Source organism: Glycine soja, chromosome 17 (assembly GCF_004193775.1).
Source record: "Glycine soja cultivar W05 chromosome 17, ASM419377v2, whole genome shotgun sequence".
NCBI classification, from domain to species: Eukaryota; Viridiplantae; Streptophyta; class Magnoliopsida; order Fabales; family Fabaceae; genus Glycine; species Glycine soja.
This window is the reverse complement of record NC_041018.1, coordinates 6814444-6840187: the sequence shown is the minus strand read 5'-3', so window position 1 is coordinate 6840187 and position 25744 is coordinate 6814444. Positions and strand designations below refer to the sequence as shown.

Below are 25744 nucleotides of genomic sequence, written 5' to 3'. Positions count from 1 at the left end.
TATTGATTTCCTTTCATTTTGTTTTTTTATTTTTACTTCATTATTGCAAAATATATTTCCACAATTACCCTTACCTACTTTCTTTTATATATATAAAGATTACTAAAAAATATTATTTTATTAATAAACCTAAAACTTTAATTACTTTATCCTCGGGTCACTCCTGTTTAAATGTAAAAGAATGACAATTACGAGTCACAACACATTACACAATACACGATTACAAGAAATACAATGTTCATGCTCTCTCTTAAAGATTAGGGTTTAGGTTCCCTTCTTTGTTACGCCGTAGTCACACCACATAAAAAACAATACGACGGATCCCCTGCGACCTTTGAGATATCTCTTCCTTGCTCTCTTGTGTGAGGTGATTATCAAACAACATTGAATCTATGTTTTCAATTTCGATCGCATCACATCTTTTTTTTTTTCTTCTTCCAACTTTCGTGGTTTGCAATAACAGTATGCTTTTCACATGATCTGTACATGAATCTAGATATTATTAAATCTTAACCTATAAAATAAATACTGTATTTTAAAAAATAATAAATAAATTTAAATTCTTTGATCCATTTACTGTATTTTTTCATTTCAAGGCTACTAATTAATTATTAATATAATTATAATATAAGATATGATTTAATTTTTAACTTGGAATGGAAGATGCTAGCTATTAGACCAGTAGTTAAAAAAAAAAATACAAATATTAAATTACATACTATTAGAATCACTTACCTATTTTTTTAAAATTCATTTTTAATGCTTAAAAGGTCATTTTTATTTTTTATTATTTTAATAATAAGTCTAATGACTCAATCCAATTAATTTGATTATAATCAGATTTGGTTTAAATTGGATTGTAGATTTAAACTAGAAAAAATGTTAACCAAACTAATTAAAATTGACTGAATTTTATAAAATTGGCATGGATTCAACCCAATTTGGTTTTTGCCCACCCCTACCCTTAATAATAAAATGTATGCTTGAAAAGAGTGTGGTTGGAATTTCTTAAAAAAGTGTTGGTTGAGTATATTATAGCCATTTTTTGTATTAAAAGAATAATTTAAATAATAAATATTTCTTTTGTTCTTTTTAATCCGACTTTTAAGATTTTTACGTAAAAATAAAAAAATATACTAAATTTTCTTCATTTCAATAAAATAGCTATGAAATTTCTTATTATATTTTTGTTTTCATTTTTATTCTATAATAAATACATAAGTGTAAATTAATTAAAAATTAGGTAAAAAAATAATTAATATTATTTTAAAATTTGAAAATAACATCTAAATAAAAACAAATTCATTTTAAAAACTCGACAACTAAAGAAAAGGAGAGGAGATAGTACTTTATTACATTCTCATCGTTCTTGCCTCTTGACATGACTTGTTCTAGAAGGTTCCGAAATGGACGCTACAAAACTACTGCACAAAAGGGGGGGGAATGGACGCTACATATGGAAATATGTGGTGAGGCGATACAGGGAACAAAAATGTCTTCTATAGAAATAGTGGATTTATGCAATAGTGATGATGACGAAGTGGAAAATGTAGGTTCCGAACCTGCAAAGAAACTAATTGAAATCAAGAAGGAAACATGCCAAGTAACGGAGAATATAATACAAGTAGCGTCTGAAGGAAATAGAAGCTCTAGTGCTCTAAGCACTTGTCATAGCTATTCCACTCGTCAAATGGAAGAAATGGTAGCGCCGTTGTATGTTGACGTTGATGACACAACTGGTCTTTCTCTGCCACCATTTTGTAGAAACTTCTGGAGAGCTGGATACCATCATGATAATAATGGCCTTTCTTCTAAACTCAACTTCCCAAGTAAGTTACTACATTTTTTTTTCCCTCTAATTAATAATCTGAATATACTTTACCAACCAACAAAACCCCACTCAATATTTTATATTAGTAAAATAAATGCTGATCTTCTGTTTTTGGTAATTATCTTTTTGACTTTCCGCGGTTAAGAGACTAATCTTTGACCTGAGTCTAGTGCGGGTTGGATTGACTATTGGTTGAACTTGCCATGGTTTTTTAAAGCAGCAAATAGTTGCTTTTATGGTAAAGTCGCCATGATTTTTATCTTTTTGTTGCTTTCAAAACTCAAGGTGCCACTTCAATTCATCACTAATCAAAATACATTCACCTTCATATTTCTCGTCTTTTCTTAAAAATGCATTGTGGGTGAATGTGTTGCCTTAAGAGTCACGTCTGCTTGATTTTCTTTGGGATTATAGTTTTAGGATCTCACTGTTACGTGCTAAGCTTGTAGCGCGAAGGTTTTGGTAACTATCTTTTGGCTCTCGGGTGAGATCCCAAGAGCTTTGGTATTTTAGGTCACTTATGAGGCTAATCTTTCATATGAGTTTAGTCTCACAAGTTCTTTATCCCTTTCTAAAAATGTGTTGTGTGTAGGTTTCTGTAACTATCTTTTGGCTTTCCATTAAGATCCCTTGATCTTTGATTTTTTTTAGGTCGACTATGAGTTTAGTCTCACTTAAAGTTCTTCATTCCTTTCTAAATTTGTTTTGTGTGCGAATGGAATTTAAGTCCTCCAACAAACTCACAGCCACTTGATTTTATTAGGGATTATAGTTTTCGGATCTCACATGCTACATGCTAATAAGCTTGTAGCGTGTAGGTGCAAAGGGAATTTGTGGTTTTCTGGAGTCGTTATATATACTTTTTTCTTTGATTGTATTGCAGATACTGGAAACTACTTGCATGTTCACCCTTTCTTCCTTCACTCAAATGCAACTTCACATAAGTGGGTATTTGGTGGTATGTTCTAGTGGTTTATTTAAGCTTATTTTTCTTCTCAATGGTTCTTCCAGAGAACCTCTTTTTTTTCTTCTTTTCTTTTCACGTGTTAAAATATTCTTCTGTTTTTCTGTCTGCAGCTATTGCTGAGCTTATCGATAATGCAGTTGATGAGGTGATTCTCTTCGGTGCTTGAACCATGAAACAGTTAGTTTTAAAGACATTGTGCTATTTTCTTTGATTTTTTGCTGCATGTTCAGCTATTGGCAACTTATAGTGTGATTTCTATTCTTTTGTGCTGTTTACTTGTCCTAAAACAACTTTATTTATTTATTTTTACTTGTATCTTGATTTGGCGTGGCCTTTTTGACAGCTGTTAATTGAAATATATGAACTACATAAGATTGTAAGTATCCTTTTTTGGATATAAGCCCACAATGCCAAGTGTGCTTTGTTTTGTTATAGAAATAGATTTGATACATTCATTTTTAAATTTTGATGTCTGTTTTATGTTTATTCCAATATTCTATTCTTTAATTGTTATGACATATATTAGTGTTAAATCTTAACAGATCAGTTTCCTCCTGTGTTAGTAACTAATGACAATGTTATGTTATGAGAGAGACACACAAAACAATTATAGTAGGACCTGCCATTATGTGTGTAGGGTATATTAATTTTATTCTTGTGTTTTCCAGTTTTTCTCTCTCTAACATGACATTGTCTTGTTAATGATTAACTTGTTAGGTTCTAAATTAATTCTTAATGCCTATTGCCTCTACTGTTCTGTGTTTTTGAAGATTTTGCAATTGCATAATTTGTAGTGCATTATTGACTTTTGTTCATAGGGTAGATCCAAAATGGGGCTACTTTTGTCTTTGTAGATAAAATTTTAAATCCAAAAGATGGAAGTCCAGCGTTGTTGATTAGAGGTATATTGCTTATGGTACTAGCCAGTAGTAGGAAGTTGATAGTTCATCGTTTTAACTTCCTACCTCTGAATCTTGTATCTTCATTCTGAATTTGATGATTTTATAATATTTAATATTCTTATTCTTTTGATATTGTTCTGATACGTGCAAAACAGACGATGGTGGTGGAATGGATCCAGAAGCAATGCGTCAATGCATGAGTTTTGGATTTTCAAACAAGTCAAAAATTGCAATTGGACAGTGTATGGACTTTGGCATTCTGTTTGCAATGATTTTGATACTTTCTTTTGTGTTTATTTTTCCTTTTGGCCTTGTAGATGGAAATGGCTTCAAGACTGGTAGTATGAGACTGGGTGCAGATGTCATTGTCTTCAGCCGCCACCAGAATAATATGTATGGATCCTGAATTCATGACTTTACTTTATGGTTTGTTTGAGCATTGTATTAGAGATATAGATTACTAGTGTTACTAGCATTAGTTAGTTTTAGTTAGTTACAAGCTAGTTATTCTTGTAACCAATTATGTAACAACTTACTAGCTTTAGTCATATAAGGCACAATGTATTCATGTAAATGTGAGTTTTGCTCATTTGAGCATTATCCAACATAATATTCAGTTTTTCCTTTTCTCCATTTTTCTCTCTTCCGCTTTTTCCTTTTCTCCATTTTCTTTCTTCCACTATCTGCTTCCCTTGACCTTGAACTTTATTCTTCTGCAAGCTTTGCATCCATTCATTCACGGCAGACATGAGATTTATTATGGTATCAGAGCTTTATCATTTCCTCTCCGCTGCCACTATTGATCAACCTCTCCGTTCATTGCCGTCGCCGTCCTCTGTCATGAGACACCGATTCTGGTCAACACCTACCTTCGTTCAATCCTTATTCATCTTCTCATATTTCCCTTTTTCATTTTTTGATTACATTTTCCTAAATTTTTTTTCTCCAAAACACAAAACTTAACATTTTCCCTTTCCTTTGATTTCTGGCCTATTTGAGCCGCGATTCGTGAAACCACCACTACCAATCAATTCCTCTCCGCATCCGCGACAAAACCCCTAAACATTTGTCGCCGCCGCCACGCTGGTGATTTCCGATCACCGTGCTTTATCACACTGGCGATTTCCAACCTCGTACTTCGCCGGGACAACAATTTTCAACTGCTGCTTTACTCCGCAACAAAACCCCTCTATCTTTTTGGCCTTTTCTGCCGTGAGGCCGGCCGCTGTGCACCGCCTTCCTCTGTCGTGAGTGGTGATTGCTGACGAGGATGCATATCGAACTATTATCTCAGGCTTGATGTTGAATTTGATGACCTTGAGTTTGGTAGATCTCAAGGTTCTCTCCATGTCTAGCACTGCCCAGTTTTTGCCTACAAAGTTTTTGATTAAATGCTTTTGAAGATTTTGAAGGTATTGGCTACTGTTTGAATTCTTGTATTATTTTAAAAAGCTGCACACCAACTGTTTGGTGATTAATCTTTTCATTGTTTCATGGATATTTGGCCTGTTTTGGCTTATTGTTTTGAGCCTTTTAGGCTTTTTTTGATGATTTTAGCTTCTGCCATGTGTGGTGGTTAAGCATTGTTCATTTGTTTACATTTGTCCAAGGTGGTTAAGTATTGTTTTAGCTTCTGCCATGGATGGTTAAGCCTTGGTTGTTCTTGATTCACAAAGTGTTTGTGAAAAGTCCTCATAGAAGACAGATTTTGTGTTCTTCTATTTGTTGATGTAAGCTTCTGTCCATGGTGATTAAACATTGTTTGAGCTTTTGTCATGAATGGTTAAGCATTGGATTGTTGTTTTGCTTCTGTCTTGAGTGGTTAAGCATTATTTTTAGCTTCTACTCTTGATGGTTAAGCTTTGATCATTTGAACTTCTACCAAATGGCCTTGTTGTTGCCTTTGTTTGGTGGCTAAGCTTTGATGCTTGCTTTGGACTCTTGGAAGAAGATTGAGAAAGTCGATGTTGGTCGAAGACTTTTAGGAGCTATGCATCATGGCCGCACCTACATTTTGATTTGTTTCTATATTTCTGTTTTGGCCGATGTATCCGACATGTTTAGCTATATTCTAATTTTTTTTTCAGACTTTATTTCCTTTTCCTTTGATGTAGATGTATTATCTTCTTCAACACCTTCCAGCTTGCGGGGGTATTAGAGATATAGATTACTAGTGTTACTAGCGTTAGTTTTAGTTAGTTACAAGTTAGTTATTCTGGTAACCAATTATGTAACAACTTACTAGTATTAGTTTTATAAGGCACAATGTATTCATGTAAAGGTGAGTTTTGCTCATTTGAGCATTATCCAAAATAATATTCAGTTTTTCCTTTTCTCCATTTTTCTCTCTTCCACTTTTTCCTTTTCTCCATTTTCTTTCTTCCACTATCTGCTTCCCATGACCTTGAACTCTGCAAGCTTTGCATTCATTCATTCAGGGCAGACATGAGATTTATCACATTGCTCTGGAGTCTGGAGGCTATAGCCTTAAAATTGATCCATTGTATCTATATTTATCATCAAAACCTAGTTGTTTCTTTCTGTCACCCTCTTTGTATTGTTTTATTCACCTACTAACGTGAAGGTAATACATAGACAGGGAAGTCTTGCAACAATGTCTGCAACTATGGGATAATCTTTAAATTACTATTACTTTCTTTCTTCTCTACTGATTGTATGTTGGCTATAGCCTTAAAATTGATCCATTGTATCTATATTTAGCATCAAAACCTAGTTGTTTCTTTCTGTCACCCTCTTTGTATTGTTTTATTCACCTACTAACGTGAAGGTAATACATAGACAGGGAAGTCTTGCAACAATGTCTGCAACTATGGGATAATCTTTAAATTACTATTACTTTCTTTCTTCTCTACTGATTGTATGTTGATCAGGAAATTGACTCAAAGCATTGGACTTCTGTCTTATACATACTTGATGCAAACACAGCAAGACAGAGTTGTAGTCCCCATGGTGAGTTATATTGCTCATTTTTACTTTTTTGAGGGTTCTGGTTTATATAGTACTTTTTCTTTTTTTAAATTCTGATTTTCTTTATGATGCTGATTTGTTACTAAAAGAAGTGGACATGGTAACTGTATATTGATAGTTTAGAGGCTTTACAGTGCCAAGTCAAATGGAGCATTATTAAGCGCATGCACAACACATGACCTTACCATAACAAAAAACTGTTTCTCTTTATTGCTTAACCCCTTTGAAGTTTTGGTTTTAAGTATTTGAATAGTTTTACTTAACAAAAAACAAGTCACATTTTCACATAAAACCAAACTACATGGGAGTTTAGTGATAACATAAAAAACTTAAGGAGAGAGACATAAAAAACGCTGGGTTTTTTAATGGAAACTTTGCCCCAATCAACAAACGAAATTTAGTTGTGAAAGATTATACTTCAGGAACGGAAAAGTTTATTGTACGCTTTATTTTTTTCAACTCTTTTAATTGTCAGTGAACTTGTACATGTAGAGTACTTGTAAGTTAACTTGGCATTGTCATGGTGCATGCTGCTGATACTTATTGCATGCATTTTTCTTTCTTGTCTACCATCGTGATGATTTGATGTACTGCTTGTACTCTCTTTCCAGTTATAACCCTTCTATAGATGGTTCTGCTCTTGCCGTTTCAATTTTATCTGACTAAGTGATCATGTTAATTTCAGGTGAATTATAAGTTTGATACATCAACTGGATACTTGGAAAGACTAAATGACGGAGAGCATTTTAGGTCGAATTTGTCCATACTGTTGCACTGGTCTCCATATCTATCAGAAGAAGAACTTCTGAAACTAGTCAGCTTCTGAATTTTCCCTATCATCCATGATAATTGGCTTCCTCCTTCGGAACGTACTGAATAATTTCTATGTTGTCTTTGCTTATTCCTTAAAATACTTGTCAGGTTTCTCTTGGGAGTAGGGACTGCAATTTATGGTTGTAGGATACTAATTCTTAATTTGTCTTCTATATATATGTTTATCTATTCTGTTGAGATATTTATGTCAAATTTGGCGATAAATATAAGTGGCAAAATAGCAAGAACATGGCTTGAGCTATTTAGTGGCGCTGGGATCATATTTTAAATAAGATATCCAGAGGCTCCTTTTATCGGAGAGAATTGTTTATTTAGCATTGCTTGTGTGTGTTATGGATTGTCTTAATGCTCTTTTAGGGTGTTTTCTCTTTCTATTAGTGTTGGTAGGGAAAGCCAGAAAGAGAAGAGCAGATTCTTTTGTTTGAGTAAAACTTGGTAGGGAGTCCAGGTTTTTCAAATACCTTGAAGGTTAGAGTGTGGTTTTGAAAATTGCATCCTGTTGTATATCTATTTGGTGTTTCCATCGTCTTTATGAACCATCCTCTATCAGTCTATCACATTACAAGCACTAGAATGTGGTTTTAGCAGACAATTGGGTAATCTGACGTCTGAACACTATTATTATGAAACTAGGATTTGGGGTTTGGTGGGTTTTAAGAAGGAAGAATCAAAGATTGAGTTTTTTATGGGGTGAAGTTTCAATGATGCTTTACTAAGAAATGTGATATCGGCAGTTGGTAAAATCAAAGGAAGTATGCTAGAAGTAGAGAAGAAAAATGAAACCTAGGTCACACCTTAAGGTTTGATGCATTTATGCATTGCATAGGAATTTGCTGCTATAATTCATGAAACTGAGCACTCTATTTGAAAGAAAGCATTACAAATTTACAATCTCCTATTATAAAGATTAGGAATGAAATCCTAATTCGAATAGGTGTGTGTTTAGACTTTAGATTAGTTTGTTAAAAATGAATATAGGTATAATATGCTATTGCCACTGCTGTGCTAGTCAAATATGGAGCTAGTTAAAGGGTATCAAACATGGCTAAATAAATCGTTGTTGAAAGAGAGAAAAGTAGATTCAAGAGATGATGAAACCTTGTGTGTAAACTATACAATGGAGTCCATTTTATATAAGTTGATTGCTATAAATACAAATTACAAATTATTATAGGAGATTTTATTCCTATATACATGATATGATATGCCTATAAATCAGATTCTAATAAGATTAAGATATACCTATAATTACAAAGATCTTAATTAAATAAGGAAACAGATCATAAAATATAGAAGTAGAATAAATCCTAAGATATTATCTATGATACTTTAAAAATATTCTAAGATATAATAATCAGATTATTCTAAAATATTTCTCAGATTTTCTTACACTTGTAAAATTAGTGTAACTCATCAAGTTGTTTTATAATGTTTGCTGTTTTTTGAATAGGCTAAGCATATTCCTTCTAAGTTTATGATTCTCTTTCAATATTCTTCTCTGTTGGCAGTTTGATGACATTGGAAATCATGGTACTAAAATTATTATCTTCAATTTATGGTTCAATGATGATGGCAATTTGGAGCTAGACTTTAATTCTGATCCCGAGGTTGTGTTTTTTTGTTTTATTGATTTTCCTTCTTTTTTTCCTTCTTTGCCAGCAGTTATAAAGTCATGCTTTTGTTACTTAGAGGGGGCTTCTTATATTTTGGATGCAGGATATTCATATTGTCGGGGATATCAAGAAGATTGACACACATTCTGCCTCAAAGATAGTAAATGAGGGACACATTGCTAACCGTTTTCATTATTCTTTACATGTATGCTTGATTTAGAAACTTATGCTTAGTTGGTTACATAGAAGGTTGTTTATTCTCTAGTCTAATTCTCATCTTAAACAGGCTTACTTGTCCATATTGTACTTGCGGATACCAGAAAGTTTTAGAATGATATTGCGAGGGCAAGTTGTGAAGCTACATAACATTGCAGATGATCTCAAATATACTGAATTTGTCTTGTATAGACCACAGTGTGGTAGTTCTAAAGAGGTTGTTGTCTGTCTGCCGAAAGATTTTTTTTCTTTATTAACTCACTGGAAATTCATCTTGGGCTATGCTAATGTTATAGATAAAATCATGTAAAATCACTTAACAGCTTAAGCTTTTAAGAGAGTTGGTTCTTGACAGACTAAATATGCATTGTCATGACTTAACTGTCACTGTCTCAAAAGTTTAAGCTGTTGGACGGAAGCACATGAATGGTTTTATATCTAAAATGCTCCCTCACACAAGAGCCATTTGAACTTAAATTGTAAACAGTGCACGGGCACACCTTGTTGAAATATTAACTTTTATTGAAAAAAATAGGGGCAACAAGGATAGAATTTTGGATCTCATGGTCACTAAGGCCCTTGTTAGAAAGTGGGTTTGGGCCTAACCCAATTCTTCAAAATCGGCTTGTAAGGTGAGGATTGTTCCCCACTTATATAGTGTATCCCGACACTATCTTTAGTTGATGTGGGACTTAAGCATGTCCTCTTTTGCCCACGACTACCTGTCATGTGAGACTTTCAACGCACCCACTCTATCTAGGGGTGACCACAATTTAGGTGGCTTTTTCCAACAGCCCTAATATTGTATCATGAACCAACTATCCCAAAAATTTAATTTGAGTGAATGCCTACAAATGATTTTATATCTATAACATGCATGCAAAATTTTAAAACGATGGCTTCATATCTATTATGCATGCATGATTCCATGTTGATATTAACAATTAGTGGTTCAAATCTTAAGGACTAAGCAGTTGAACCAAGGTACTTCTGCTAGCTATAATTGATTTGTTTTTTTCTTTTTGATTAATTTTGCAGGGAGTATCTGTAACAACAATTGGATTTGTTAAGGAAGCTCCTAAAGGGAACATCCATGGCTTCAATGTATATCACAAAAATCGGCTGATACTGGTAATTATCACACAACAGAGTAAGGAAAGTTGATCAAATGGATGATAACTCAATACAAGTAGAGGAAGACTGGGGAAAACCTTAAATGTAACCATTAAAAAAGACCTTGATCTAATTTTAAAATTTTGGTCTTGATAGAATACAAAGGCATTGTTTGATCTGGATCCTACCTAGTGGGGCAAGGCTTGGATGTTGTTGTTGAAGGGCCACAAGAAAGAGGAGGATAAGATATCCTTGATAAAAAAAGGATCAAAAGAAGAAAGAAAAGTAACCTGAGTCAAGGAGATGCTGTATAAACACTGAGTGCAATGTTCCAATGAAAAGAAACTCATGAACACAATCTCATTTCAAAATAGAGAATAATTATGTCTATAGAATTCTGTGTTTTGTTCCCTTCAAACACTCCAAAGAATACTATACAAAGCTGTTGAGATATGATGTGATTTTGCTATCATATGGTGTAGATTTTGGAGATATGATTTATATCTCCAAGTCCAACAGCCTAAGTCTCCAGCATATCATATCTCAACAAAAGCATATCCTCTTGAAACTTAATATCCTTGCTCTTGTCAAAAACCTGAAAACTAAAAAGAGGGAATAACTCCAAATTCTGTGGGTCTGTAGTTAGTTTGGTTCAATTGATTTAGGTGGAACTTTTTATTTTTTGCATGGACATAATACTTGTGGTTTGTTAAAATGTGTAGAAAGATTAGGTGCTGATTGGCATATCACGTATGTTAGCTTTTACAAGTTAATATATATATTATGATTATGTTGAAAAAAAAGAAAAAAAAGGAGTTTTTATTCTCCATCTTCTTGGGAAATTGCAATTAAAATGGAACTTACTTGTTTGTCAAATTGCATGTATTGCAGCATCAAACCAGCCTATAACATTTTAAATCATTTTATATTCATTGGAACCAATAACAACTGTCATGATTAATGGGTAATCATGTATTATGAAATATGTGTAACGATAACTGACATGTTGGCAGTTATGAGTAGAAGTTAGGACCAGTAATGTATTATTAGGAATAGGAATGTTGATAGAAGATAACTTATCTTACATTAGTTGTTCTGTATTAGATTAGAATACGAAACTGCTTTGATGACAATTATTCATGGAAAATAACTGTTGGCAGTTATGTATTAGGGTATAATTGGTAGTGCATGTAATTAAGCAGAGTGTTAGGACCCAATTGTAAGGTATGAGACGTGTGTTCCACCTTGGAAGTACCGGTTTCTATGTGGAGTTTATAAGGCCTTGGATGCTAACTATAGCAACTAGCTTTTGTAGTGTGATGCTCCCAAGGTTCTTATCAACTGCTATCAAAGCTTTCCATCACATCTCAGTTGCAAACTAGCAGCTTGGATGGTGACACCAACATTGCAGTGTTTACTTGGGACTAGTCAAAGGGTCAGTGCACAGCTAACATTGTGGAGTGGGTGCTGCTGGGGTTGCAGAGCATAATGGGATGTGAGAGTCCAATTGTAAGGGCTGGGAATTGAGTCCTTCATTGGAAGTATGAGATTTTTGTGTGGAGTTTATAAGGTCCTAGGCTCTCCCACTACAATGACTAGATTTTGTGGCGTAATTCTCTCAAGGTTCTTATCACAAAGGGTGTTGTTATTTGCAGTCTACGGATAGAGAGTAATCTCTGTAAGGGACTTGTGTGTCTGGGACAGCAAGTATATTGCTGTATTGTATGTGATTTCTGTTTTCAATGTTATATTTTGCTGGTTTATCAATTGTTATTCTATCATATTCTATGTTAATGAAGCATGGTTTACCATATGACATGCTGAGTTTCTTTTGCAGCCATTTTGGAAGGTTGTAAACTATACAAATACTAGGGGTAGAGGAGTTGTTGGTAAGCAGCAAGTGCATTTTACTTGACAATATCTAGTTCTAATTGATTTCTACAGGATAATTATCTCTTGTGTCAGGAATCTTGCAAGCAGATTATCTTGAGCCAACTCATAATAAGCAGGATTTTGAGAGAACTTCCCTGTTTCAAAAACTTGAACTACGCCTGAAGCAAATGACATGGGAGTACTGGTATATTGTTTATGCTAATTTTGTGTTGTGTACATGGATCTTGGAAATATATATTTTTTATTTGCATGCTATCTTCTCTTCTTTTGCATGTTTTCTGCTTTTGAAACACATGCAAGAATATTCAGTATGATAACTTTAAAGTAGATGATACTGTGGAGTTTGACTATTTCTTTTTTGTTGTTGGGTCCATACTGAGAATATTAACCTCCTCAGCCCTTCATGGTTTTTAAGCATTAATATCTGATATGCCAGGACCCCTGTTAAAATTTTGCAGGGATTATCACTGTCATCTGATTGGGTATTGTAAAAGAAGCACTGGAGATCCAGGTAGCCCACTTATTTCATCACTCCAGAAATCACATCATCAAAAAACCAGTTGCATTGCTAGACTGTTTTTCACTTGCACTAATGTCAAATACTGGTTGTGTGAGAAACAAGATTTTTTTCCACTGGCTTAATGAATTTTATCCAACTAACAGTTTCTTGTTTTGCTTCAGGTGCTCCTCTTAATAAAAGGAAGACACATGGATCTATAGACCTTCATAAGATGAAAAGGCAAGCAATGCAAGAAAATGTTACAGTTGCTGGATGTGATCAGAATGTACTGGTGTGTAACTTTTTGTGTTTCTTCTGAATGTGTTCTAAACTATTCTCGTTAATACAACCCAAAATTGTAGTCTTTGTTTTCTAACAATTTTATTTTTAATATTGATACCTGTTAGCTTGTCCTTTTTTGTTCTTAATTTTGTTATGTTACTACTTACTATCATGACTTGGCATAGAGAAAATTATTAATTTTTGGTTAAATTCCCTACATTTGACGTTATTATTAGTATTCTTGAATAGAATAACTACTCATTTGAGATTTAACATTTTTATTGATTTGTGTGATTGCCTTGGCCTCTATACTTTTTCATTGTAAATTGTTGAAAACTTTCTTAATACCAAGTGGCTTCACCCTTATTTTTTTATGTAGACAACTGCATCTCCTACAGACCAGACGGTAGACCAAAGAATTATAAACTTGATGGAAGTGCAGAAAAAACTCTTGAAAGAGTGAGTATATTTCTAATTACTTAATCACCTAGTCACTGACAATACTTGATTTGTCGGAATGCTGTCGAACAACTACATGGATTGGCTTAATCAGAGTCAACTATTGCTGCAAATCACAAGCTGCATGCCATGTTTATGATTATCCTTATCTTATTAGGTCTTTGGGAACATTAATAAGTTCCCTTTACTTCTTAATTATCACATTGCAATACTATGAAGCAAAGCCCTTGTTTATTTTCTCTTTTTTTTCCTTTACAGATGTTTGAAATATGAAAAGGCAGAGGAAGAACTTAATCTTAAGGTAATTTTTGTATGGAGTAATAATGATTGGCTCATTACTTTGTGTAGTCCAATTGCCAAATTCCCACTGTTAGTCTGGTTATATTTTGGAGAATTAGGAGTGCTGGGATGCTGCCTTTAGATAACTTTCTATATAGCATAAAAAATATTTTCCATTAAGAAAAAAATAAAATAAATTTAAATTTGTTTGGTTAAATTATTTTTTTAATATTATAAAAATATATTTTTACATAATTTAGTTGTTTCTCTCTACTCTTTTCTGGCGTCTAAACAAGCATAGAAATTTCCGTACACTTCTTTCTCCTACTTCTATCTATCTAAACTACACTTTTTTCACATTATTTTTACTCTATTTCTCATCCTATTATTTATTGACCCCTTATTTCATTCCTCCTTATTTCATGTCTCACTCAGGGTGTTAAGTTATTATACTTAGGTGCAATTGTTGCATTTTGTTGAAATTTGGTATGCTCGCTGAAGATTTGTAGAATGAAAATCTGTTTGGCATTTTTGACCCATTTAAGAGGACATGTTTGTACAGGTTACACAGCTTAGAAGAAAAACTCAGGAAGCTAAGCATGAGTATGATACACTTATGGCCGAAGTAAAGTCCCTTGGATTATATTTATGGGAAGAAAATGGTAGTGTAGCTGTACCTCTTGTTTTTTAGAAAGGATGCTGTGTGTAAAATTATAAATAGTTTAGGCCAATCTATATAGGTCGGGCCTGTTATATTGTAAGTAGATAAAAGTGATCCACAGGAACTCCCAATATCATTGCATTTTTCTTGAAATGATATGTTCTTAAACATCTGGATTCTTATTTGGCGATAGGTAAATGGTTGCCGAAGTTTATGAAGGACAAAACTCGCATGGCATGGGGTTTGCTATTTGCAACTCCCTTTTTACTCTTCATACCTCCCAATTGTATTGAGTTTTTACATAACCACTAAACTGCACAACTATTTTATTAGGATAAAAATAGGAGTAACATCAATTACTCTTGTCAATTATACCTAATCTTCAATTAATTTATATACATGTGCTTATTGTGGAGTAAAAAATGAAAAATAGAAAATAGAAAATCTACAACTATTTTATTATGATCAAGAAAATTTGTTGCATTTTGTTAAAAGTCTTAAAAGCTTGATAAAAAATAAATGAGGGATTGATTTTTAATAAATTTAAGTCAATAATAAATAATTGTGTTTATGAGTATGGGTCATCGTAAATTCAAACTAATCCAAAAAATTTAAAAGTAGTTGGATTATGTATTTAGTATATTTGGGTCGAATACAATCCAACCTATTCAAACTTGTTAATGTATAAGTTAAGTCATGAAATTTGATTTTTGAACCTATTAATTAATATTAAATTATATATATTTAAATTTAAAAATCAAATATTAGTCATAACAATGGTTGAGTGACAACACATTACACAATACAAGGTTGCAAGATAGAAAATGTTCATGTTCTTTCAAAGATTAAGATTTAAGTTTTCCTATTTTTTTTCTGCAACCACAAGTAGCATGGTAAATTTAGAGCTGTTAAAATGGATAAAAATTAGTGGTCAACTCAACCCATTATGTGTATTATTACATTTGCAATCACCTTTAAAAATGAACCCGACCTACCTATGATTCAATCCATTCGGATTCAACTCGTGATGGATTGGATTCACCCACTTAATTTACCTAAAAAAATAAAAAAAAATAGTAAAAATGAAATGTTTTTTTTTTCATTTTTCTAAATTTATGTTATTGTAAATTTAGAATTATATGATTACCTTAGATATTTGGGGTACATTCCATGGCAATATATTTTCTAGCTTGTTGATATATATTGTAGGTGTAGTATGTGGGTGGTGAATGATTTAATAACCAATATTTTTTATTTTTAAACTCATGAAATTTAAAAAAAATGTTGTATTTTATTATCCAAAGTTGTGCTAAATATTCAAATTTATTTTTTTGAAAAAAATTAAATTTCTATTGATGTTTTTTTTTTAAATATTGTTTTATTAACTTTGGGTCGACCGGTGGGTCAATCCGTTTAACCCACCAACCTTTTGTGGACTGATTTGAGTAATATTTTTATGACTCAACAGAAAGTGAACAGAGTTAAATTAACCCATTTATAAGAGTGTTAAGGTGAATTGGTTTAATGAGTTGAATTGATTCATTTTGACAGTTTTAGTTGAATCTCCTTCAACCTCCATATGTCTCTTCCTTGCTTTCTTGTGCGAGGCTATTACTAAAAGAAGCATTAAACCTGTGCTTTCAGTTTCAATTGCATGACATCCCTATTTTTTGACTAAGGTTTGCAATAATAGTAGGTTTTTCACATTATCTCTACTTGGATCTAATCATTAAATCTTAACTCACAAAAAATACTAGATTCTAAAAATAGAGAATAAATTTAAATACTTTGATTATGTTGATGTTTATGAATAGGTTAATTTGAGTTGAATTTAAATTTTTTTATGAATAAGTTAGTTTGGGTTGAGTTTAAAAAAATATAATCCAATTCAATTTTTTCAAATTTGATTGAGTTAGGTCATAAATTTAATTAAATCTAACTTGTGAAACACCTCTAATAATAAAAAGTGTGCTAAAAAAAATGTCTTGAAATTTCTCAAAAAAATCTTGTTAACCCATGTTTTGTATTGATTAAGAAATTAAAAATAAAAGATTTTATTAAAAATTAAATGAGAACACATTTTAAAATTATAGGAGAGTACATGTTTCTCTACTCCAATACAAATATTTTCTCTTTCACTTCGTTAACCAATGTGCTTACCATTTTCCATCTAAAAAAATGTTGATGGAGTATATTATAGACATTTTTTTGCATAAAAACAATATAATACAATATTCTCTATTTTCTTTAATCTTTCTTTTAAGCATTGCTACTTATTAGAATTGGACCAATCATTAACCTGATAAGTTTATCAGATCAATGAGTTATTAGTCAAATTACATGAATTAATAAATCATAATGAACTCATAGTAATACGAATAATAGTATACATAACGTTTGTATTGTTTATAGTAATGTCCTAGTTTTTCTTAAAAAAAGAAGAAGTAATGTCCTAGTTTGGTGTAGTGGTAAGTTGGAACATCTAATAGCATGTAAGGCCATGTGATCAAATCCAATTTGTTGGAGATTTCATGTGTATGTTTTTGTCTATTTTCTATTTGGAATATCGTATTATTTTACTGTTTATTTTTTTCCTATTTTTTTCTTCTTCAAATGAAAGGAATACCCAAGAGATTCAGAGCAGCAGATGAAAAAAAAAAATAACGTTCATGACAGCATGAGAGAGAGATTGCAACCGGCTTGCAGGTCGGTGATTGAGACAATGACACGACAAGACCATCATCATTAATTGTTATATGGTTACTTATAATAAAACTTAGATAAATAATTAGATTTCTTATAATATTGATTAAGATTTTTTTAATAAAATATAAAATATAGATTAAAGAATTAAAATAATTTTTTTATTAGAGTTGTAAAATTATGATGTGTCGTGATTTTTTTAAGATTATCTTATTATTTTCATAATAAATCAATTACTAACAATTAAAAGCAACGAAGGGAGGACTTACTTTGGTTGTATTTCTGGCTCTTGGCATGACTTGCTCTAGAAAGTACAAGTGCAGGTTCTGTACAAGGGGAGGGGGGAATGGACGGTACAGATGGAAATATTTGGTTTGGTGAGGTGATACAGGGAACAAAAATGTCTGCTATATAAGCTGTGGATGTGGCGATGAAGGAGAAAGTGTTGGTTCCGAAGCTGCCACTGCTAGTGCAAAAACACAAATTGAAATCCAAGTAACAGAGCATCAAAGACACAGCTTTAGTGCAAAAATGTTGCCTTTCTTTGCCACCAATTTGTAGGAACTTTGGGAGAGCTGGATACCATCATAATAAGTTACTACATTTTTTCACGAATTAATATTAAAAATTAAATATGTTTTTGTCCTTAATGTTTTTTTATTTATTCCTGTACTTTCATTTTTTTTAATTTTAGGTTATGTATGTTTTTGTATTTCTTAATTTGGTTATATGTTTTGTTCATCTTTAGTTTTATAAGTTTATGATTTTGGTACCAACTTATAAGAATTATAAATAAAAAAATAAATCTTAAAAAATATAAAATTAAAGAAATATTAACTTAGAAGGATTAAAAATAAACATAAAAATTTTCTAGAATCAAAATTAAAAAAGTGTCTACATGATTAAAATTAGAAAAATAAAGTTATAAGAACCAAAATAAAAAAAATGCTAACTTACAATGATAAAAAATATCTTTAAGGCTAATATTAATTTATCAATCCCAACCAGTATTTTGTCAACCCGAGTTATAATAGTAAAATAAATTCTTATCTTCTGTTTTTGGTAATCACCTTTCGGCTGTCTGGTAGAAGTGTGTAGAACCTTGATCTTTAGGCCCATTATAAGACCAATCTTCGAAATGAGTTTAATGTGTTGGATTGGTGGTGGGTTGAACTAATTAAGATTTTTGAAAACAGCAAACAATTGCTTTTATGGTAAACTCGCCATGATTTCATCTATTTGTTGTTTTCAAACATGCGAGTTCAACTCATCACTAATCGAAATACATTCACTTCATATTTTTCTGTCTCTTCTTAAAAATATATTATGGTTGTTGTGAGGGAACCAAGTTGAAGTCATTTCACAAACTCACCATGAGTTGCCTTCAGAGTCATGTCTTCTTTATTTTCTGTGGGATTATAGTTTTAGGATCTCATTGTTACGTGCTAAGCTTGTATCGTTCAATGTTCAAAGGGGTATGGGTTTTCTGGACTCATTATAAATCCTTTTTTTTCTTTGATTGTATTGCATATATTGAAAACTATTTGCATGTCCACCCTTTGTTCCTTCACTCAAATGCAATTTCACACAAGTGGGTATTCGGTGGTGTAACACCTTATTTTTTAAAAAAATAAATTTTTTTAAAAATTATCTGAAAAAATAGAATTTTAGGAAAATAATAGGATTTTTATAATTAAATAAATAAAAATAAATAATTTTATTAATTAAAATAATGATTTTAAGATAAATAAAATAAATATATGTTCTTAGAAAATAAAAAAATATTTTATTTATTCATTTGATAGTAAGTAATTTTTTTTATAAAATAAAAAAATAAGATAAATAATAAACTGAGAGTATGTATGAGTTCTTACATTTAAGATTCTTCTTTTTTTTCTCAAAATCTTTTCTTTTCCCGTATCCGAGAATTTTTACATTTAAGATTTTCTCTTCTTTTTCTCGAAATCCTCTCTTTTCTTGCATATATCCAAACCTGTCTATTAAAATTACGAATCGTTGGATCGTTGTAAAATTGGAATACTAGGTTCGGAACTCATTTTTGCACATCTCACCATTGGATTTGCGAAATAATTTTGTGGAGGGAGAAATGACCCTCACACGCAGTGAGATTGAGACTCTAATTCCTTCTCCTTCTCCATCTCTTCTTGTTGTTCAGCTCCTCCTCTTAATCTTAAAAGAGGAAGACACATCAATCTATAAACCCTCATAAGATGAAAAGGCAAGCAATGCAAGAAAATGTTACAGTTGCTGGATGCGATCAGAATGTACTGGTGTGTAGCTTTTTGTGTTTCCTCTAAATGTGTTCGACACTATTCTCATTAATACAACTCAAACAGTAGTCTTTATTTTTTAATAATTTTATTTCTAATATTGATAGCTGTTAGCTTGTCCTTTTTCGTTTTGTGTTATTACTTACTATCATGACGTGTCATAGAGGAAGTTATTAATTTTTGGTCAAATTCCCTACATTCAATGCTATTTTTAGTATTCTTGAATAAAATAACTTCTCATTTAAGATTTTACATTTTTTATTGATTTGTTTGATTGCCTTGGCCTCTATACTTTGTAAATCGTCGAAATTTTTCTTAATGCGAAGTGGCAACTTCACCCTTGTTTTTTATGTAGATTACTGCATCTCCTACATAACAGACGGTACACCAAAGAAACTTGATGGAAGCGCACAAAAAACTCTAAAAAGAATGAGTATATTTCTAATTACTTAGTTACCTAGTCACTGACAATACTTGATTTGTCGGAATGCTGTTGTACAACTACATGGATTGGCTTAATCAGAGTCAACTATTGCTGCAAATCACAAGCTACATGCCATGTTTATGATTATCCTTATCTTATTAGGTCTTTGGGAACATTAATAAGTTCCCTTCACTTCTTAATTATCACATTGCAATACTATGAAGCAAAGCCCTTGTTTATTTTCTCTTTTTTTCCTTTACAGATGTTTGGAATATGAAAAGGCAGAGGAAGAACTTAATCTTAAGGTAACTTTTGTATGGAGTAATAATGATTGGCTCATTACGTAGTCTAATTGCCAAATTCCCACTGTTAGTCTGTTTGTATTTTGGATATTTTAAGAGTATGCAGGTTACACAGCTTAGAAGCAAAATTCAGAAACCTAAGCATGAGTATGATACACTTTTGGCTGAAGTAAAGTCCCTTGGATTGTGGGAAGAAAATGATAATGTAGCTGATGTACCTCTTGCGATCTAGCTTCCATTCTTTGTTTAAAAATATTATCAAAAACTTATTTTAGGAATGATATACTCAATGTTGAAGAATTCCTGCTCCTACAAAATGCGGTAGGGCATAATGTATGTGTTTGAATCAAGAAGTATTTATATTAAATTAATTAATTGATGTTAGCATTTGAGGATGTGTAACAACAGTTGAGATTTAATGGTTCCTCAAAGCTTGGAACCCAAATTAATGAAAAAAGATGTTACATATTTGTATTTTCCATTGTTTCCATTTTGAGATTGTAGAATGAAGTTGTTGTTGCTGAATTCTGCTTATCTGGTGAAGGGATGAACCCAAAGGAATTCATATTCCAATACTCTCCATTTCTTGTCTTGTGACCAACAGTGCCACCACCCTCTGCACTTGAAATTGTCACTTTTCTCCAGTTGCACCAGATCCTGAGCATTATATACAGCATCACTAAGCATATCACTGTGGAAGTAAAGACAATGGCCACAATGATTATTGCCACTTGTGTGTTTGATAGCTGAATTTTTCCCTGCACCATGGATTCGGAGCATGATCTCAAAGGTGGACCACACAAGCCGCTATTGTTCAGGAATGTGCTTAGTGGGAATCCTGAAAATGTTGAAGGAATCTTGCCTTCAAGGTGGTTGTTTGATAAATTCAACACGTGCAGGCTTGTGAGTTTGCCAAGTGAAGAAGGAACTTTTCCCTCAAGTTGGTTGAAAGAAAGGTTCAGTCTCTCTAGCTTCATAAGGTTTCCTAGAGAAGGTGGAATCTCACCAGTGAAGAGATTTTTACTCAAGTCCAATATAACTTGCAACTCAGCTAGCCCTCCTAGCTCAACTGGTATAACACCTGTTAACAAGTTTTCTGAGAGCCGGAGCTCATACAGCTTTGTGCATTGCTGAATTGTCGGAGGAATTAGGCCGGAGAAGCCGTTCCTTTGCAAATTGAGGACATTGAGGGAAGTGAGGTTTCCAATCTCTTGGGGGATTTCACCAGAGAGATTGTTGTGATGGAGAGAAAGCTTGAGTAGTTTTGAGCAGTTACCAAGCTCAGAAGGTACCTTACCACTGAAGTTATTGTATGAGAGATCTAGTTCACCGAGTTCTTGTAAGCTTCCCAACCAATCAGATATTTCACCACTCAACCTGTTGTTATTCATCAAGATGTGTTCCATTTTCTTGGAGTTTGAGAGTTGAGGTGGAACTTCTCCTGTTAAATTGTTGAATGATAGATCAAGAAAGTTGAGCTCAGTAAGCTGGCCAAATTCAGAAGGAATGGTTCCTGTGAGATAATTCTGTCCAAGTCTGAGACGGCCGAGGTTTCTAGAATTGGCTAGAGTGGAAGGGATGGGACCTGAGAAGCTGTTGTTAGTTAGGTCCAGAAGGGTCAGGGAATTTGAACAAGTGAGAGGAAAGAAACTTCCACTGAACTTGTTGTGTGAGAAGTTTATGATTTTGAGGCTTTTAAGAGAGGAGAGTGAATGAGGGATAGGTCCTTCAAAGGAGTTATTGTAAAGGGTAATTTTAGTGAGTTCTGAGAGGTAACTGAAAGTGGGTGGAATGGAACCAGACAACATGTTATCTGCTAAGGCCAATATCTGAAGGCTTTTACAGTATCCCATGCTTGGTGGGATTGGACCAGACAAGTCATTCTGCCTAAGATGAAGAACAACTAAGTCCTTGAGCTTACCTATAGTTTCTGGAATTGGCCCTGTGAAGTGATTTCCAAAGAAGTCAATTTCCTTTAAGCTTGTGCAGTTTGTTAACTCCCTTGGTATAAGTCCAGACATCTGGTTGTCATAGAGGTAAATGGAGCTCAACCTCTGCAGCCTTCCAATCTCCAATGGAATTTTACCTTTGAAGAAGTTACCAAATAGGAAAAGATTTTCCAAGCTACTAATGTTGCCAATTTCAGGAGGTAGAGATCCAACAAAGCTGTTGTTGTTGAGCACAAGATCTGTAAGGTTCTGCAGTTTGTCCAAGATGGAAGGAAGTTTTCCTTCAAAGCTGTTATCAGAAAGGTCCAACTGTTGGATTGAGGAGCAGTTGAGTAGCTCCAAGGGAAACTTGCCAGAGAGCATGTTTCTAGCCAAGAAAAGTTGCTGAAGCTTTGAACCTCTGAGGCAGAAGTTACTTGGAATGCTACCTGTCAGAGCATTATCAGACAAAACAAGAGTTTCAAGACTTTGCAATTTTACATTAAGAAGAGGTATTGATCCAGAGAGGTTGTTTTTGGATAAGTCTAGCTTCTGCATCTGAATCAGACTATTAAGCTCAGAAGGAATTTCTCCATGTAGTTTGTTTCCTAGCAAATTCAGGTATGTCAAGTTAGAAAGATGACTCAAAGCTGTAGGAATTGATCCAGATAAACTGTTATTGGCCAGATTCAGAATTTTCAAAGATTTAAGAGACCCCATAGAGGAAGGTAAGTCTCCTTCAAGCATGTTGTTTGATGCTGCAAAGTTTTGGAGCTCTTCACAGCCTTCAATCTCTTCAGGTATGTGGCCATTAATGCTGTTCATTTGTACATCAAGAGATATTAGATGCTTCAATTTACCAATTCCAAAGGGTATGCTTCCATTTAAGTGGCAGTAGCCTAGAGCCAACACTTTCAATTCACTCATATTGGCAACACTAGGTGGAATTTCACCTGTCAGCATGTTGTCTCCTATTCTAAGAACTTGCAACTTCCTCAAGTTACCTATCTCTGAAGGAATGTTCCCAGAGAGATCATTTGAGTATAGTTGCAATATTCTTAGATTTTGAAGCTGACCCAGTTCTGAAGGGATGGAGCCAGAAAGAGAATTTGAAGACAAATCAAGTGTTTGAAGAGAAGTGAAGTTACCCAACTCAACTGAAATAGAACCTGATATTCCTGAACCAGACAGATTGAGGCCTATAACATGTTCCTGATCAACTGCACATGTTATTCCATTCCAGTTGCAGAATTGAGTTGTTGGAAACCAGTTGCTAAAGGCCCCTAATGGATCTACCAATTCTGATTTAACTTTGAGAAGCAAGTAGGAATCTGTTGCATTATTGGCCATAGTTGCAATAAAAGTAGTACAAAGTATGGACAATAACAGAAACAAATGGCACATCCAAATGGAACCCATTGCAGAATGTCTGACAGGTATGAGTTTCATTTCCAAGGTTCAGACAAGAACAAATTATTCAAAAGTTGTGCTCTAGGACTAGGAGGTACATTCTGTATAGAAGAATAGAGAACAATTTAGAAGGGCTCAAATTTTGATGGGTATAAAGTGAAAGTAATAAGAAAAAAAAAAGAATGAGAAATAGAGAAACTAATAATAATGAACAATGACACAAATTCAAGTGCCAGTAGGATGTTAAGATTCGGCTTTAAATAGTACCACAGTCAGCCCTGCCTACTTTGTTTAATAAGAAAGTTGAAATGGTACGGATATGTGATGTGTCATGTGTGTGTGGTAATGTATCCGAATGGTGCAGAAAAAAGCGTGTGCCTTTCTAGTTTCCACCTTTTCAGTTTAACCATGGTTTTGGTTTTGGTGCCTTTTCATCCCCCCCCCCCCCCGTTCCTTTTTTTTCCCTCTAGGCAACAAATTGAATATTTTAGAATTCTTTAGTAGCTTTTGTGGTAGGGATTTGGAAACTAAAAGGGAACAAGATAATTTGAAGGGTTGTGTCCAAAAGAATTATAGAACAAGAAGAAAAAGATCCCCTCGTGCCCGAGAAAAAAAGGTGACACAAGTGGGTCCACTTTTTGTAATCCTTGAATTTTGTTCACAATGCCGCTATACAAATTCATAGTATCTTCGAATTAGTTTTTACTATAAGACAATTAGAGTTTAAGAAAGGCATGTTTGAGCACGATTTGACTTTACAAGAGTACCAGTCATTTAAACTTCAAAAACTGTCAACTTAATTGGTACAAACACATTATGAGAATCCAAATACTAAGATTTTTCTCAGATAGGACGTGAGAAATTTTAAATTTTAAATATTTTATTTGAAATTCTTTTATTTTTAAAATTTTGTGTTTGAATAAATCTTTTTTAAAAATTATGAGGATGAAAAAAAAATGAGTCTCGAGTTCGAGAATAAGATTTTGGGAATTTTCATGTGAAATAAATGATAAAGGTTATAAAGGAAACACCGAAACGTTTTGGAAGATTCTTCTATCAAGAGAATTTCAATTCCTTACTTTCTAGAAGGAAATTAAAATTTCACGGTTTTAGTTGTTTAAAATCCTGTTTAAAATTCGAAAATTTAAATTCTTCTTAAAAAAACATCCAAACAATGAATTTTTGATTAAAAAAATTTAAATTCTCTGATAAATTATTTTTCTCAATTAATTTTTTTTATCCAAACGCACTCTGAGGATATTCAAGCATACGATTCGAGCATTTGACATTACTTTCTGTCGGGATCAACACAATCATGAGTGAGACCTAAAATAAATTTTAAGAAAATTATTTTATTTTATGAGATAGTTATATAATACGCTTTTTTTTTTGTTAACACCCTTGTATACTTTTTGTTAACATGTGGAGCCTTTTTATTTTATAAAAACTAACAAAAATAATTATTTTGTTGGTAAGTCTAAAACTTGAGCTTTAATTCATTTATCTTTGGGATGACCCAGCTTTCTACTTGCTGTGATAAGATTCTTCAAGTTTTCTTAAAAGGAAAACCAAACGCCCTAAGCTTTCAAGCATGCATGATGATAAATGGGAAAGTTAGTTTTCATAATGATAGATGGGAAAAATGAATGAAGATAACTTTTATACGTTTAGGCTTTCTCTTTTTTTGGTTTTCCTTTCAGCTTCTTTATCTGTTTTATTTCCTTAATTTATCTTACGGGTGAAAGCACAAGACAATGTGTTAGGTGTCTCCATTGTCATCTTCCATATGTGCATTTCTATTCTACGATAAAACTGAATATTAGAGGGTTAAGCATCTTTTTTTTTTCTCAACCTAAACCACCTACTTCCAAATTTAATATGAGAAGAAAACATAAACGAGAAAACAACCACATTAGTTTAGGTCAATTCCGAGTAGAGACCAGCTTCATTAATTCTTCACGTATGAAGTCCAGAATAAAAGCCAAAACCATATGAGGTTTGGTGTATATGATTATACCGTATAATTTATACACTCGAATTAATGTTGCATTATCCTAATTAGGTTCAATAAAGTTAAGGGAAATAATATTTGCTTCATAGTTTTAGTATTACCGAGATTCCTAATGTATAAAGCCAAAATACAAGAAGA

The 25744-nt window shown here is 32.9% G+C and overlaps 2 protein-coding genes across 3 annotated transcripts; one reads left to right on the top strand and one right to left on the bottom strand.

The window, feature by feature from the left end:
• The first annotated feature begins 1465 nt into the window (after positions 1–1465).
• Positions 1466–14811, top strand: LOC114393618 (protein MICRORCHIDIA 6-like). 2 transcript variants are annotated; one of them, XM_028354975.1, is made up of 19 exons: positions 1466–1829; positions 2715–2789; positions 2909–2943; positions 3622–3700; positions 3856–3942; positions 4018–4093; positions 6592–6670; positions 7374–7502; positions 9031–9129; positions 9239–9340; positions 9422–9568; positions 10390–10482; positions 12302–12353; positions 12445–12541; positions 12816–12868; positions 13039–13148; positions 13518–13597; positions 13856–13898; positions 14439–14811. In XM_028354975.1, the coding sequence occupies exons 1-19, from the start codon at positions 1493–1495 to the stop codon at positions 14565–14567; spliced, it is 1902 nt and encodes a 633-aa protein (XP_028210776.1). In that variant the 5' UTR covers positions 1466–1492; the 3' UTR covers positions 14568–14811. The 2 variants fall into 2 exon arrangements, with proteins under 2 accessions (XP_028210776.1, XP_028210775.1); XM_028354974.1 differs by having other exon boundaries at positions 1468–1829; positions 12430–12541.
• A 5786-nt stretch (positions 14812–20597) lies between these two features.
• Positions 20598–23831, bottom strand: LOC114393617 (LRR receptor-like serine/threonine-protein kinase GSO1). The gene has a single exon (XM_028354973.1). It carries the CDS (start codon positions 23632–23634, stop codon positions 20719–20721), a length of 2916 nt encoding a protein of 971 aa, XP_028210774.1. The 5' UTR covers positions 23635–23831; the 3' UTR covers positions 20598–20718.
• Between the last annotated feature and the right edge of the window lie 1913 nt (positions 23832–25744).